This window comes from Taudactylus pleione, unplaced genomic scaffold (genome assembly GCF_031769625.1).
Source record: "Taudactylus pleione unplaced genomic scaffold, aTauple2 ptg000490l, whole genome shotgun sequence".
Lineage (NCBI taxonomy): Eukaryota > Metazoa > Chordata > Amphibia > Anura > Myobatrachidae > Taudactylus > Taudactylus pleione.
Genome location: NW_028284892.1, coordinates 1,260,351 through 1,275,920, shown reverse-complemented (window position 1 = coordinate 1,275,920; position 15,570 = coordinate 1,260,351). Strand labels below are relative to the sequence as shown.

Genomic DNA, 15,570 nt, shown 5'->3' with positions numbered 1-15,570 from the left:
CCCAGACGGGCTAGCATGTGCTTTTTATTAAGGAGTGGCTTTCGTCTGGTCACTCTACCATACAGGCCTAATTGGTGGATTGCTGCAGAGATGGTTGTCTTTCTGGAAGGTTCTCCTCTCTCCACAGAGGAATGCTGTAGCTCTGACAGAGTGACCATCGGGTTCTTGGTCACCTCCCTGACTAGGGCCCTTCTCCCCTGATCGCTTGGTCACCTCCCTGACGGACGGCCAACTGTAGGAAGAGTCCTGGTGGTTCCGAACTTCTTCCATTTACGGATGATGGAGGCCACTGTGCTCATTGGGACCTTCAAAGCAGCAGATATTTTTCTGTACCCTTCCCCAGATTTGTGCCTCGAGACAATCCTGTCTTGGAGGTCTACAGACAATTCCTTGGACTTCATGCTTGGTTTGTGCTCTGACATGCACTGTCAAGTGTGGGGCCTTCTATAGACAGGTGCATGCCTTTCAAAATTATGTCCAATCACCTGAATTTACCACAGGTGGACTCCAATTAAGCTGTAGGAACATCTCAAGGATGATCAGTGGAAACAGGATGCACCTGAGCTCAATTTTGAGGTTCATGGCAACGGCAGTGAATACTTATGTACATGTGATTTCTTAGTTTGTTGTTTTTTTTATTAAATTTGCAAAAATCTCAAAAAAACTTTTTACACGTTGTCATTATGGGGTATTGTGTGTAGAATTTTGAGGACAAAAATGAATTTATTCCATTTCAGAATAAGGCTGTAACATAACAAAATGTGGAAAAAGTGAAGCGCTGTGAATACTTTCCGGATGCACTGTATGTGGTGACTGAAACGTGCCCTGGTGACCAGGGAAATTCTGCTTAGTCTTTGTTCCTTCTCTTGAATCAGAAGACAATTTTTGGAACCCATTCCTGGTTGCTTGATGGGAACCATTATAAACTGTACTTTTTACCCTGACCGAGACAGGATGGCGCACGGGGGGCGGTCAGAGCGGGTTGGGGTTGCGTTACGGAGCAGAGAGGGGGGTGGGGGTCAGAATGAACAGCTGACAGATCGGGGGGTGTAGCAGTGGAAAGAGGGTAGCTGGGCTGGATAGAGCAGGGTGGGGGTGTAACTTAGGTGACCCATGTACGGTATCATTACAAATATATAACATATAATGTCACTAAAGCTGGCTACACATTTACCCGACTTGGCGGCCAACCGGTTTTTGCAGCCATTTGGTAAGCTATACACACTTATCAATCGACCGATTGATGTGTCTGGCGGAACAGGCTGGTGTAATGTTTTTATCCCCTGGGGGAACAGGCTGGTGTAATGTTTTTATCCCCTGGGGGAACAGGCTGGTGTAATGTTTTTATCCCCTGGGGGAACAGGCTGGTGTAATGTTTTTATCCCCTGGGGGAACAGGCTGGTGTAATGTTTTTATCCCCTGGGGGAACAGGCTGGTGTAATGTTTTTATCCCCTGGGGGAACAGGCTGGTGTAATGTTTTTATCCCCTGGGGGAACAGGCTGGTGTAATGTTTTTATCCCCTGGGGGAACAGGCTGGTGTAATGTTTTTATCCCCTGGGGGAACAGGCTGGTGTAATGTTTTTATCCCCTGGGGGAACAGGCTGGTGTAATGTTTTTATCCCCTGGGGGAACAGGCTGGAGTAATGTTTTTATCCCCTGGGGGAACAGGCTGGTGTAATGTTTTTATCCCCTGGGGGAACAGGCTGGTGTAATGTTTTTATCCCCTGGGGGAACAGGCTGGTGTAATGTTTTTATCCCCTGGGGGAACAGGCTGGTGTAATGTTTTTATCCCCTGGGGGAACAGGCTGGTGTAATGTTTTTATCCCCTGGGGGAACAGGCTGGTGCAATGTTTTTATCCCCTGGGGGAACAGGCTGGTGTAATGTTTTTATCCCCTGGGGGAACAGGCTGGAGTAATGTTTTTATCCCCTGGGGGAACAGGCTGGTGTAATGTTTTTATCCCCTGGGGGAACAGGCTGGTGTAATGTTTTTATCCCCTGGGGGAACAGGCTGGTGTAATGTTTTTATCCCCTGGGGGAACAGGCTGGTGTAATGTTTTTATCCCCTGGGGGAACAGGCTGGTGTAATGTTTTTATCCCCTGGGGGAACAGGCTGGTGTAATGTTTTTATCCCCTGGGGGAACAGGCTGGTGTAATGTTTTAATCCCCTGGGGGAACAGGCTGGTGTAATGTTTTTATCCCCTGGGGGAACAGGCTGGTGTAATGTTTTTATCCCCTGGGGGAACAGGCTGGTGTAATGTTTTTATCCCCTTTGGGAACAGGCTGGTGTAATGTTTTTATCCCCTGGGGGAACAGGCTGGTGTAATGTTTTTATCCCCTGGGGGAACAGGCTGGTGTAATGTTTTTATCCCCTTTGGGAACAGGCTGGAGTAATGTTTTTATCCCCTGGGGGAACAGGCTGGTGTAATGTTTTTATCCCCTGGGGGAACAGGCTGGTGTAATGTTTTTATCCCCTGGGGGAACAGGCTGGTGTAATGTTTTTATCCCCTTTGGGAACAGGCTGGTGTAATGTTTTTATCCCCTGGGGGAACAGGCCGGTGTAATGTTTTTATCCCCTGGGGGAACAGGCTGCTTGTAGTGTTTTCCCCTAAGGACCCATGCTAGTTTGTTTCTGTGGGGCACAGGGTGGCATGTAATCGTACGTGGGTGCACAGACTGGCTATATAACATACTTGTCATTTGGACTGCTGGTCACTGTAAGGTAGGAGTGACTTAGTTACCTGCCAGTGGTCATAATTCCACACCTAATCGTTTCTGCATGGCCTAATTATAAAATTGATGGCTCCTAACTGTTGGATCCATTTGTCCAGGTCTGTTCTTCATTAACCCAGCCTTGACCTTGTCAGATATCATTTAAGTGGTGAAATGTAAAAACTTGTTGTTGCAGCTTTATCTGGAGGTGTAGTCAGCCACCTCGCATGTAGTAAACATGCTGTGAGTTCTGTCCATAGCCCAAAAAGGTAATCTGGTGCACGTATATGTATATACAATGGTGGCTGGATTATCTCTGCAATAAATGGAGGGAGGGAATGCATGAAATCTTAACACACAAGCAACTCGTGTTTAAAAATGGCTGAGCATTAAATGTAAGCCATGAAAGTGGCTATACTAACTGTTAGGGGACCCTTTACATTCGTGCTTGGAGTTGCAGACTTCTGTCCTAATCCTTTTCCAGAGTTTAGAGATGACCGATGTTTAGGCAAATTCCAGACACCAATTAGTGGTCAGTGGTCCCTGATATTAATAATATTATTAGCATGGTCTGTTCCATCTTGAACATGCGCGGGGAAGACAGGACAAGCATTATGCTGGGTACACTCGTGGGTATATCGCCCTTTTCATTAAATGGACGATATATCTGAAGTGCATCGATGGGTGTATACAGACTACATCGTTCACGGACCTATCGCATCGTCCCGGCAGCACAGCTGATGCCGATTTATATCTTGCAGATATATCGGTAAGTCTGGCTATGTGTTCGGGCAACCCGCCTACCGTCTGTACACTTGCTGCACGGACGTGCCGGTGACTGGCATCTTAACTGGGCGGGCATTTAAATGCCCGCACAGTTGTGATGTCAGCGCAGACACATCGGCTGAACGATTGGTAAGTGAGTATGCACTTAATCAAGTGTGAACATTACCGTAATAAAATGAGACTGTGGGTAATAGCAGAGAGACAGGACAGAGGGCCCTGCTTGCACGCTTACAATCTTTAAGGGGGCTGGATGATCTTTCTTTAAGGAGAATATGGGTACAGTGTTCATTTGGTAAGTCTAGGACGTCCACCTCCCATATGAAATGCTTTAGCTAGTGCCTGTAGTTGAACTAGTGTGATTCGGGCAGTTCGACGTATCTGGTATCAGTATCTTGCAGATCTTTTCAGTTCCCAAGGAGTCACCGGGGCAGTGTCAGCGGTCATTTCAATTTGGGCATCACCCAAGTTCTCTCTGGTTTTCCCACAACCTCCCTCGCCCCCTCAGTTCCTCCCTTTGATTTCCTCGCTGCACCTTCAGTAAAGCTGCAACTGCTGTAGAATCCTTGCTGAGCCCAGAAAATATTAAGCGTCTGGGTTTATCGAGGCGTCACGCCAGCCCGTCTGCTCCCTTTAACCCGTTCTCTGCATCTGCTGACTTCCTTTATCTCTATTGGCTGGTCCCACTATTGCTGTAATATCTCCCATGATGATTGCCGTTTAATGGCTTTTAAATAATGTATAGTTTATCCTGCTCTCCTGCACGGCTGTAATCTTAGATTTATGAGCAAAACGGTCTGCTGAGTGAGGTTCTCTATTTTACTTTCACATTTTAGCTGTAGCTTGTTTATTAATGTTTTATCTGTGACGAGAAGTTGAGCGATCTCCGTTAAGCAAACGTCTTCTATTTATCATTTGCAAGTATTGGGTAGAGTAGAATTCACCAGAATGTGGATCGGGTCTGTGAACACATTACTGGAATGGTGCTTTGCAAACTTATCAGCAGATTGGGTCTCTCTGTGCCCGAATGGCCCCCAAAATGGATCTCAATTGTGTGTGTGTTGACGATCAGAATGGTGCTGGGTACACACAGTACATGGCGTATTGTCCAATATATCGTTTCGACGTGGATAGGAAAGATGTTTTCTCATTGTATTGTGTGTACACCTGATCCATTGTTCCAGGCTGTCGTTCATCGCGTTGTCCCATCTGCTGTGCTGCACATCGTGTTGTATGTATGCACGCAGCAGTAACAATCATTTTGATCCGATCATGCAACACAATATATTGTACCGTCGTTCGGAAGACTGCATAGTGTGTACGCTCTATATCTTGTGTTCTGGGACTTGGTGAAATTGGGACGACTGTCGCATCGCTTGTCATTTTATAGTGTGTACCCAGCTTTAGTTGTGTGTGCCGGACCCTTCATGGTGCTCGGCTGCGAGTGCTGGCCCCCCTGGATGGGGCTTGGCTGCGAGTGCTGGCCCCCCTGGATGGGGCTTGGCTGCGAGTGCTGGCCCCCCTGGATGGGGCTCGGCTGCGAGTGCTGGCCCCCCTGGATGGGGCTCGGCTGCGAGTGCTGGCCCCCCTGGATGGGGCTCGGCTGCGAGTGCTGGCCCCCCTGGATGGGACTCGGCTGCGAGTGCTGGCCCCACTGGATGGGGCTTGGCTGCGAGTGCTGGCCCCACTGGATGGGGCTTGGCTGCGAGTGCTGGCCCCCCTGGATGGGGCTTGGCTGCGAGTGCTGGCCCCCCTGGATGGGGCTTGGCTGCGAGTGCTGGCCCCCCTGGATGGGGCTTGGCTGCGAGTGCTGGCCCCCCTGGATGGGGCTTGGCTGCGAGTGCTGGCCCCCCTGGATGGGGCTTGGCTGCGAGTGCTGGCCCCCCTGGATGGGGCTTGGCTGCGAGGGCTGGCCCCCCTGGATGGGGCTTGGCTGCGAGGGCTGGCCCCCAGGGCGGGGTTCGGCTGCGAGGGCTGGCCCCCAGGGCGGGGTTCGGCTGCGAGGGCTGGCCCCCAGGGCGGGGTTCGGCTGCGAGGGCTGGCCCCCAGGGCGGGGCTCTGTTACGAAGGCTGGCCCCCCAAGGTGGGGCTCTGCTACGAAGGCTGGCCCCCCATGGTGGGGCTCAGCTGTTCATACATCCACCTCTTTATGTTTAGTGTTTTTGTACACTTGCAATTTTGGTACATGCAAATGAGTAACACACACACACACACACACACACACACACACACACACACACACACACGCTGAGAGAAAAAGCATTTTTGTCAGTCTCTGAAGGGCTTTTTTTTTTTACAGTTAGGTCGAGTACAAGCTACTGTGTGATTTTCCTATGAAAGCCAAGGTCAGAGCTCTGGCGTTCTGTGTCATTAGAGGTTACTTCTGATGTCATCACTTCAGCATTCTTTAGGAATATGGGTTTATTGTGAGGAATGAATGCATTCTGAGCTTGTATGAATGCCCTCATATGTATGGTACATTACCTGCTGGTATTATTAGTGCACGTTAGTGGTTGGTCCAATGCAAAACTGAAATCCTGTCAGAGACTGAAGCTTATGGACAAGTGTCTTTTTCATCTTCACTGATTTAATATATTTTGTTTTTGTTTTTTTTTCTTTTGAAAGTATTTTTTAATGTCTAGATCTTCCTGCGGGATAGGTAAGTTACTTGTTGGTAACTTACCTATCCCGCAGTTTCGGGAAAGACTAGAGCCTCCTACCCTATTATATTTTGGAAATGATAAGGCAGTTGCTGCAAAAACTAGTATATAAAGCTTACGTTTTACGAATTTTGCAAGCAGTGTTTGTGGTAATGGCGGCACCAACAGGTCATCTTTTCTACGCTTGAAAAACAAAACTGTGGTTGCAAGTTTTTGAAGTGTTTAAGCTGTACGGCGGGCAGCTGTATTGCGTTATGTTCTGGCAGCGGGTACCCGCCTTGTGTGAAGGGTTTGGCATTGAGGAGATGTGTAACGGGAATATTAGGGCAGAATGTCAAAATATACCCGTTCTAGGGCCTCACTTTTTATATTTGCCTTCCGTATAGCATGCATGTGGTAATCCTGTTATGCAATTGCTTGTTTTTCTTATATAAGTCAGCTTTATGATTTACTGAATTCTTCCGATGCACTGTTGATACATCCACCCCTGTGTATCTGTCCATACTTTTAGGAACCACTAGCATCACTGAGTCACTCTCTGGCTAAAGGTGTCTACACACTAGGCGACTCGCAAACCGTGCAATGTCGTCAGCGATTTCCCTTCATCTCCCCGGCAACTCCGCGGCGCTCCCAGACATACGATATTGTGTGTGAAATTCTGCAATCTGACCAACGACCTTAATCTGGTTAACGAGATTGCCAGATCTTACTGCATGTAGGTAAGATCTGAGGTTTCGACAAACAACCCGTGGGACCGTTCTCGTTCGTGGACGCTACATGTTTTGCACAATTTGTCGCTCCAAATCGGCCAAATCGTGCAAAAAAATAGTCTAGTGTGTATGTAGGCACCTTATCATTAATAGGACACTGTATCCGAGTGATTTAATACGCTGCATTGCAGTTTGTTTGCAAGCTGGGGATTTTTACACAATGGCTGTTCAATCCTATTTAATATATATTTTTTTTACGCTCACATATTTGTGTTCATTGCAGAAAATATACTTTATGTGTAAACTTTGAAGAGGCTAATTCATTCCTTGTCTTGGTTGCAGGTTGAGCAGCCTGTCCTCTGTCAGTGACGGAGCGTCGGAACGAAGGTCGCCTGGACACCAGCGCCAAACATCGGACTACAACGAGTCAACAGGTAACCATGTGACTTACCCGCCTTGCGTGCAGGCAGAATCACATAGGAGCTACTCGTTTCTAGTGTATTGCAGGCAATAGTTATTAGGAACGATTGGTGGTGTAATAAGAAATCACTGGTTTTCATCTCAAGAGGAAATACATTTTCCTTTCTGGACATGTGTTTGACTAAAGCAGTGCACTTATTGTTCTCATTCCTCGAGGTCTATTTATGAAGCAGTGATAACTTTTCCCTGGCTTTTACTCTCTATCATCACTTCCTCTTATGTAACAGGGATACCGCCGAGAATGTAGACGTTCTCTTGCAGTTCCTATGTTTTTGCAGTTTACTGCATCACCATAGCCTACTAAGGGGACTACAGGGATGGCTGATGGGAGACCTACATAGCCCAAGAGGCTACGCTGGACCCATTTTGGATCATATGCCTAAACTTGGAGTCTGTCCCCCCGGCATTTTGACTGCCGGCGAGGGGGGACAAACCTCGGCACACTGGGGTTTCTGCCAGGGCGCATGATAAATTCTCCCTGTGCTTGCGTGGGTTTCCTCCGGGTGCTCCGGTTCCCTCCCACACTCCAAAAATATACTGGTAGGTTAATTGGCTCCCAACACAAATTAACCCTAGTATGTGTGTGTGAGCATGTGATAGGGAATATAGACTGTAAGCTCCACTGGTGCAGGGACTGATGTGAGTGACCAAATATTCTCTGTAGCTGCAGAATATGTGTGCGCTATATAAATAACTGGTAATAAATAAATATGGCACAGCTACATTATGTATAGTATCACTCATTGCTGCCCGCAGTGTGTAACGGATAAACCCTATCCCACAGGAACATCTTCCACCAAAGATAAAACCTTCAGTATTTTAATACGAGTTTGGGGCTCGTACCTCTCTGTGTCACCTTCTCTTCATTCAAGCCGATAAATGAAGATGACGGGTCTACTTTAATTTTTCTACTCTACTTGAACTTGTCCCTCACCACTCACTCACCCCCCTGTCTCTCTCTACTGGTATCTTCCCACCATTTTTCAGGCGTGTGGTGACTACTCCTATTCTAACCCTAACACCCTCTCAGATTACATGCCCATCTCTCAACGCCCATGGCCCTCCAAACTTCTTGAGTGTCTAGCCTACACTCTCTTCGCACAAACACTTCCTCTGTTGTCCTAGGTCCTCTCCTCTTTCTATACCAATTTTCTGATAAATGCTTAAATGTTTTTGGATATCCGTATCCTCTCTATGATTTAGAATGGTACCCAAATGTATCTACCCTGGCTCTATCACCATCTGTGTTAACTCGCGTTACTGAATTTAATGTTTATTCTAGCACCCTGCACATGCCACAACCTGTGCAGTTCCTCTATCCTATCTGGGGTGTCGCTCTCTGGTGCTACTAGCACACTCTGCTCTGTATATCAGCAGTTTGTTGCATCAGCCGAGTGTGCTAGAAGCACCAGAGCAGGGAGCGACACCCCAGATAGGAAAGAGGAACTGCACGGGTGGTGACAGGTGCAGGGTTCCAGAATGAACACTAGATATTGCTGCCCGCTCTTCCCATTGATCTTTGCGCTGCAGATTTGAACTACAGGGTCTGATCTTAACATCTGAGGAGTTCAGATAAGGAATGATAATGCTGATGGTAATAATAACAATATCTTAGTATCCACTAAGAATTCTCTGCCGAACCTCTACAGAGTTGCTTCACCGCAATGTGGAAGGTCAATAATCGGGTACCATGCAGTCTCCTCTCTTAACTGCAAACCCCTTAAATCAAGCTACAACTTCAAACGCCAACCGTAAAAATGTGTATATATATATTTGGGGGGAGGGGTCCTTTTAACATCAAGATGTTATTTAATAATACAGGAAACCTACTGCAGACTTTACCTAACTTCTGATGGATTTAACCTGGAGTCGTCTGCTAATATTGTGGATGGACAGGACCATAGCAGCATCTCTAAATGGCTGTACCTCTTCCAGACTCCTAGGTCTCCTTATCAAGTAACATGTGAATGGCTCTCATAGGGGTGGTATCCAATTAGCCCTGGACATAGTTTGGGCGCTAATGGATAGTCGCGTTCGACGAAAAACGGTGACTATACCCGTTTTTCGACAATGTTTTTTTTCACCCTATCCTATTAGGATAATTCTCCCGAAAACACATAGGACCCGCGATAAGCTCGCGGGCCTATGTGTTTTCGCAATTTAGGTGGTGAAAAAAAAGGCACTAAACGTGGATTATTTTCGGGACACGTCACAATAAGTATCCTTGGTAAGTGCTGGCATCAGGCGGCACTTCGGGGCTAATTGGATAGTTCCACCGTGATCAATTAGCAGCGCTACTTTAGCGCTGCTAATTGGACCCCCCATAGGCTTCATCTAGGACAGCAGCCCTCCAAGATTGGCCTACGACATACTAAAGAATCCCAAGACTACAGTTGGAAGGGGCCTCTCTGACCTAAAACTGTATTATTTAGCTCTGCACCTCCCAAATAGCAGAACCATACTCCCCAGACATGACCCGCTGGCTAGGTATTGCATCTAAGTATGTCATTTGGGCCAACATATCCTCCCTGTTGGGTCTACTCAAAAACCTTAGGCCACCTGCTTCTAAGTCACTCCCACAAATTTGGGATTTGCTGAAACTGTCATATATCTGTACTATGGCTCTCATCTGGAGCAATCCCAACCTGCTGCCAGCTGGATCCAAGCAGGTCTCCAATTTCCCACTGACTTTACCAAACAAGGTTAATGCTTGTCCATTACACACCTCCAACAAAGGGTCCCCTCTCTTGCCATTCTACTTGTAAGGGAATGATCTCCCTGTACAGAACTAAAGGTGGCCATCCATCTGCGACGGATCGTCGCGATGCAGGGATACGATCGGAAACTTCCGATCGCCCACCATCAATGTTCTGCGACCCGACGCCGGATTGCAGACATTTGCCATGTTAAATGTTGGCGATTTGACTAATCTTTAACTAATTCCCACAGCTGACAGAATCTACCTGGCAGATATTTGTCTGACAACACTACTATAATAATAATCCCTGCCCCTCAGGCTCGCTGCCCAGGGAGGTCATCCTAGACTCTGAACTGTCCTTTCTTCCCCACATCCATTCTGTATTCAGATCCTGTTGGCTTCTTCATGCTGCTAATAATGAATTTGGCACAGTGTCATAGCCTGCCATGGCAACCACAGTCACGTAGCACACAATTTTAGTGCTCTGTGGGGCTTTCGAATGCCCCTCTGAGCTACATCTGCTCTGTGTACAGTAAAATCTTTCCTCCGCCTCCCCCTTTCCCCTCTGCCTTCGCATGATATGACGAGATTGTGTGACTGGCAACCATACTGAACCACCTTCCAGAGAGTTTTGAAAAAGAGATAATGATTTTTTTTTTCTGGACAGCTGAGAAAAATGCTCATTCAGTGATGATAAATACATACATTGCTCTGTAGTACTAATTATTTGATTTATTGTACTCCGACCAAAACAATCTGGCTGTTGCTGCGCTGAAATACAGTCCAGTTCTGCCATTAGTCTACAGCTCCCTCAGTGGCCAGCATGGGAAGTGTGTCATGTCTTATACAATAGTTGGCTGGTTAGTATGGTTTATTATTATTGTTCCTCTCTTCTTTATCGTTATCGTATCTTGTTGTAGGCTTGGTTCAGCGCTGCGTGGTTGTACAGAGGGACCAGAATGGATTTGGCTTCACAGTCAGCGGGGACCGAATTGTCCTTGTCCAGTCGGTGCGCCCAGGTGAGTGAACCTTTCATGTTGATACATTTTGACTTTGGCGGTTATTGTGTTCCTACTGGCAACTTACGTATTATATAGACTGCCATGTCCATTATGGGCCGTATTAAATTAGCCGCGATAAGTCAGTTTCTGCGGAAAAGTATCGCCGGTGACGTCATTTCACCATGCGAAAAGTTTCCTCCGTATTCAATTCCAAAGACTTTTCGCCGGTGTGGAAACGCAATGCAATGGGACCTGCAAAAAAGATTCGCCTATGATTAGGTATCGAAAAAAAATGGCAGAATTGGGGTTTTGGGGTGCAAAGCTACGGGAACCCCCTGCGTTAAAACAAAAGAAAAGTTTTAAATAGTCTTTAGATCGATTTCCGTTTTGGGGGCGAAAAAGTCCAAAGTTGGGGGACAAACTTAAAAAGTAGTGAAATAGACTCCAGGGGGGTCCCCCAGTATGCCAAAGGTGTTTTTAAGTTTGCAGGAGCTTGTGGAAGGTGGATTTTTAATGATTGCTAAAACTACACTTTAGCAACTTAAAAATATGCTTGCACCCATTTTCAGGTACCCCAAATTTGCTGGGACTACTTATTTTGAGCAAAAAAACCTGCTAAATGCTATTCTTCACCACTTATACAAAACAGCGAAATAGCAGCTATTGAGAGCATTTAAGTACCCCAAATACCTTCAGTATGGCTATTCGGGGGTATCTAGAGTGATGGGGGGGGGTGTCAGGCTGAGTTCCCCAAATCTGACAGCACTTTTCGCATATTACAGTTTCGGCGGGTCCTGTTTTCAACGATTTCTGATTGAATACTGGGATAAGCGGGGACGCGCGCGATACTTTTTCAGATTGAAAACCAGCGATGTCGGCGAAAACTGTGGGACTTTTCACGGCTAATTGAATATGCCCCAATGTTTGTATTATTGGTGTATGTAGGAGATTAGGGTTATCTTTACTTTATGTAATGTTTGGTGCTGGACTCAACAGAATTGATTTTCTCGGCTCTGTAAGCTCTGTCACACGACACTTCATATTAGATTATACTGACCATGACATTAATTGCACATGGACGCCAAATACCGGTGATTATCTGGCCTGACCGAAAACTCTCGTCTGCTTCAATACAATACTCTTATTTTGGATTCTTTCCTGTGTGTTAACCAACAAAGACGGGTTGCAAACATTTGCCTTCAAAAGTAATCTACCCTTCTATATTTTGTCTGTGCTTTTACAGAATGTAAATATGAAGTGATGAATGTACAGACAGGTTCTTGATATATAACTTCACAAAGTGTTTAGCTTGGTGCTTAAAATGACTGCACGCAGAGCTCCCCATTCAGTACAGTGCCATTGTTTGACTTCCTTTCCCCCATAATCCCTGTTGGTCAGAGTGGAAGGCAAATCCGAGTGCGCATGGGCCAGCCCTGTACTAAGTGCAAAAGATCCTCCTGAAAACTACTTGCATAGTAGTGCGCACAACGCTTCTTAGCGCCATATTCTGTTGGTATACCGTCACTGACCTTTGCCTATGTAAGAAGTGTACATGCATCCAGTTTTTTTCTAAGAATGGGGCGTAGTTTATAAGGCTGGTTTTGAGGCTTGCGCAGAACGAACACACAACAAGATATGCTCTGCAAATGGACTTGTGTTCAGTCCCTTTATCTCCTGCTCAGCTAGGGATGTACATCAGTAGCTGATGGTTAGCAACCATCGATGTTCCCGGATCACTGGAAAACGCTTTTTCTTTTGATGCCGGGTTTGTGGTGCTTGCTAACCATCGCACGCCTCCTGCGTGCTCATCCGATGGCTGCATTAACTAAATTCCGCTGCGGACATCTGGAAACGGCATATGCAGCACAGCAGATTTGCACATGCGCGAGTTTCCAGGGCGCATGCACACAATTGAACCATCGATGGCTAAGCCCTTGATGGTTGCCTTGCGATGGCGGTATCACCGCCACGATTTGATGACCATCTTCCGAAGGCCTTCCCTGCATTCAATCTCTCCTACTATTCATAATGAGCTATGTTAATCTATTTTAAGGGACTGTTTTGGTAGTAAGGGTGAGATAATTGGAAGCGTGGTTATTATGACGTCATTAATGTGCGCTTGGTCCCAAAATAAATGTTACAGTCCTTTTATAAACACATCTGAAGGTATTTATTATAAATCTGCAATACCCTTTGAAAGTCCTTGCCCATTCTTACATAGGGATGGACACCAAGGAAGGACTTTGTAGCGGCATTTGGAGATAGTCGCAGGCGTGCGTCTGCCAAAAGATGCGTACACGAGTTCCGTTGCTTCCAACTCAGAATCAGGCCCACAATAGCTTGTTGCTATTGATCCAAAGGAAAACTAAAATACAAATGAAGCCCAATATTGCCATATTCACTACATTTTCCTGTAAAACATAAACTTACATGCTAAATAATAGATTATAATAGTTTACGCATTACCCAAACACACATTAAAGCATTATAACAAAATTTATTTGTCTACCGTATTGATAAAATACTCCATTGTATCACACTGGGTTCTACCTACAAATATAGGACCTAGCTTAGAGGTAGACACTGAATGCACGCAATGCCGATATTTACGCAGTTGGCCGATGTTTGTAGTACTGCGTCTGCTCCCGAGTCGCACTGCGCATGCGTTCAGATGGTTACTGCTGGGAGACGCAAATTGGGCGCAAGAGCCGTGGATTTCAATGGGCGTTTACGGGAGATAACAGGGTAGTTTGGCAGACGCGGGCGTGTTGTGGACAGAGACTGCGTCTAAAGACACCATAGCGCTGACACGGAATGTCCTGTTCAGACAGAGTAGTTGCGCCTGCCATAGGGCTGGTGCAAGCTTCGACGGCGCGACTGGTGGTGCAGAGGTGGTGCATCTATAAGACGCACCGAGACAGATTAACGCTGCAGCCAGTGGTCGTCTCCATGGGAAGATTATTGGTCGCTGCACCTCAGAATCTGGCCCATAATAATGATGATAAAAATGACCTCTGTTTGCTTATACAAACCTCCAATTAATTGTATCCATGATAAACATATTTTTATTATTATTGGTATTATTTTTATTATTATTATGTTTATTATTACTGTTATTATTGTTTTGTTTTTTATTACTGTTTATTATTAATTTTGTTAATAATAATCAAAGTAACAACAAAATTAATAATAGTGGTAATAACAATAATAAACAATAACAGTAATAATAACAATATTATTATTTTTGTTGTTGGTGTTGTGCCTTCTTGTTATTAATTTTTTCCCTTTTGGTGGCGTGTTGTATGACTGCTTCTGCAGAGGTTCTACGACCGCTCCCCCTCACAGCGCCCATTGTTTTGCCTCTGTAGTTACCTCTATGTAACACACAGTTAATGTGTGCGCTTGCTGTGCTCCCGTATAAACCAGTTTGTTGCAGTGCTGGGAGCGATGTAATCCGCAGAACAATGAACCTGACTGGCAGTCTGCCCAATCCTAGTTTCTGCTGCATTTTAAACCATCAAGGGAGTGATGCAACTGGGATTATTTTACAAAAGATAAATTGCTTAAAAAGAAAGATGAATAATACATTTTATGAATATTGATTGTAAACCAGTAAATTGTCAAATTGTATGTAAGTGAGCCAAAAGGGGGTGTCGTTTTCTAAAGGCCGATGCTAATTATATCCTATAGTTGTTATGTAAGTTTGTGCGTCCAGTTTGCTGTCATCACCTTGAGCTGAAAATAATTTGTAAATATATACGTAGAAAAACCCAGTCTGTGACAATGGCCTGAACAGACCTTTTCCGGGATTACATTCGTGAAACGTGTGTAAGCCATTTGGATCTGCCGTTACTAATGCTCTTCCGTTTCACGTTTCAGGGGGTGCGGCTATGCGGGCGGGGTTACAAGAGGGCGACCGTATTGTGAAGGTGAGTTTTGTAATCCATCATTTGGAGGACATTTGTTATTTTTTTACGGTTTCCACTTTTTTGTATTAGATCGCATGCTTTGCGGGTCAGGCAGTTCTGTGAATTAATATTTTTCTAGTCTCCTCCATCGTAGACCCATTGGACATAGGGCCTGATTCAGACCCGGTCACAAGCGCTGAGCGCTCGCAACCGGGTCGATGGTGGCCCACAGCGCATGCGCACGACGGAGTCGGCTCCATCGTGCGCATGCGCGAGACCCGGCTAGCGACGGGCACTCCGTCGCTCCGGGTCTCGCACCAAAGGGGGTGAGCTGTCGATGTTGAGTGACAGCTCGCCCCGTTTGGTGGGCGGGCCGGGTAGGGGGGGGGGGTTGGCTGCCCAAACAGAGGCATTCCCATGAGAACGCCTGCCGTTTGGGGGTGGCCCCACTGACATTACAAGTGATGTCAGTGGAGAGCTCTCTGGGGCTTGCGATGGGCGAGACCCTACCACAAGGGTCCCATAGCAAGCCCGATGGTCGCGATGGTCTTACCATCGCAACCATCATCCTGGCCGCGTGCAATTGCTGTGGGTGGTGACCCACAGCTATGCGAGCGGC

At 46.3% G+C, this 15,570-nt stretch overlaps 1 protein-coding gene across 7 annotated transcripts in view; it reads left to right on the top strand.

Moving 5' to 3' along the window:
- ARHGEF11 (Rho guanine nucleotide exchange factor 11) overlaps positions 1-15,570 on the top strand; it is a 130,505-nt gene that overhangs the window by 51,308 nt on the left and 63,627 nt on the right. For all 7 annotated transcript variants that reach the window (XM_088449645.1, XM_088449640.1, XM_088449644.1 and 4 more), the window contains 3 exons: positions 7,207-7,298; positions 10,963-11,061; positions 14,923-14,972. In XM_088449645.1, coding sequence (XP_088305771.1) covers positions 7,207-7,298; positions 10,963-11,061; positions 14,923-14,972 — 241 coding nt within the window. The remainder of the gene's footprint in view (positions 1-7,206; positions 7,299-10,962; positions 11,062-14,922; positions 14,973-15,570) is intronic.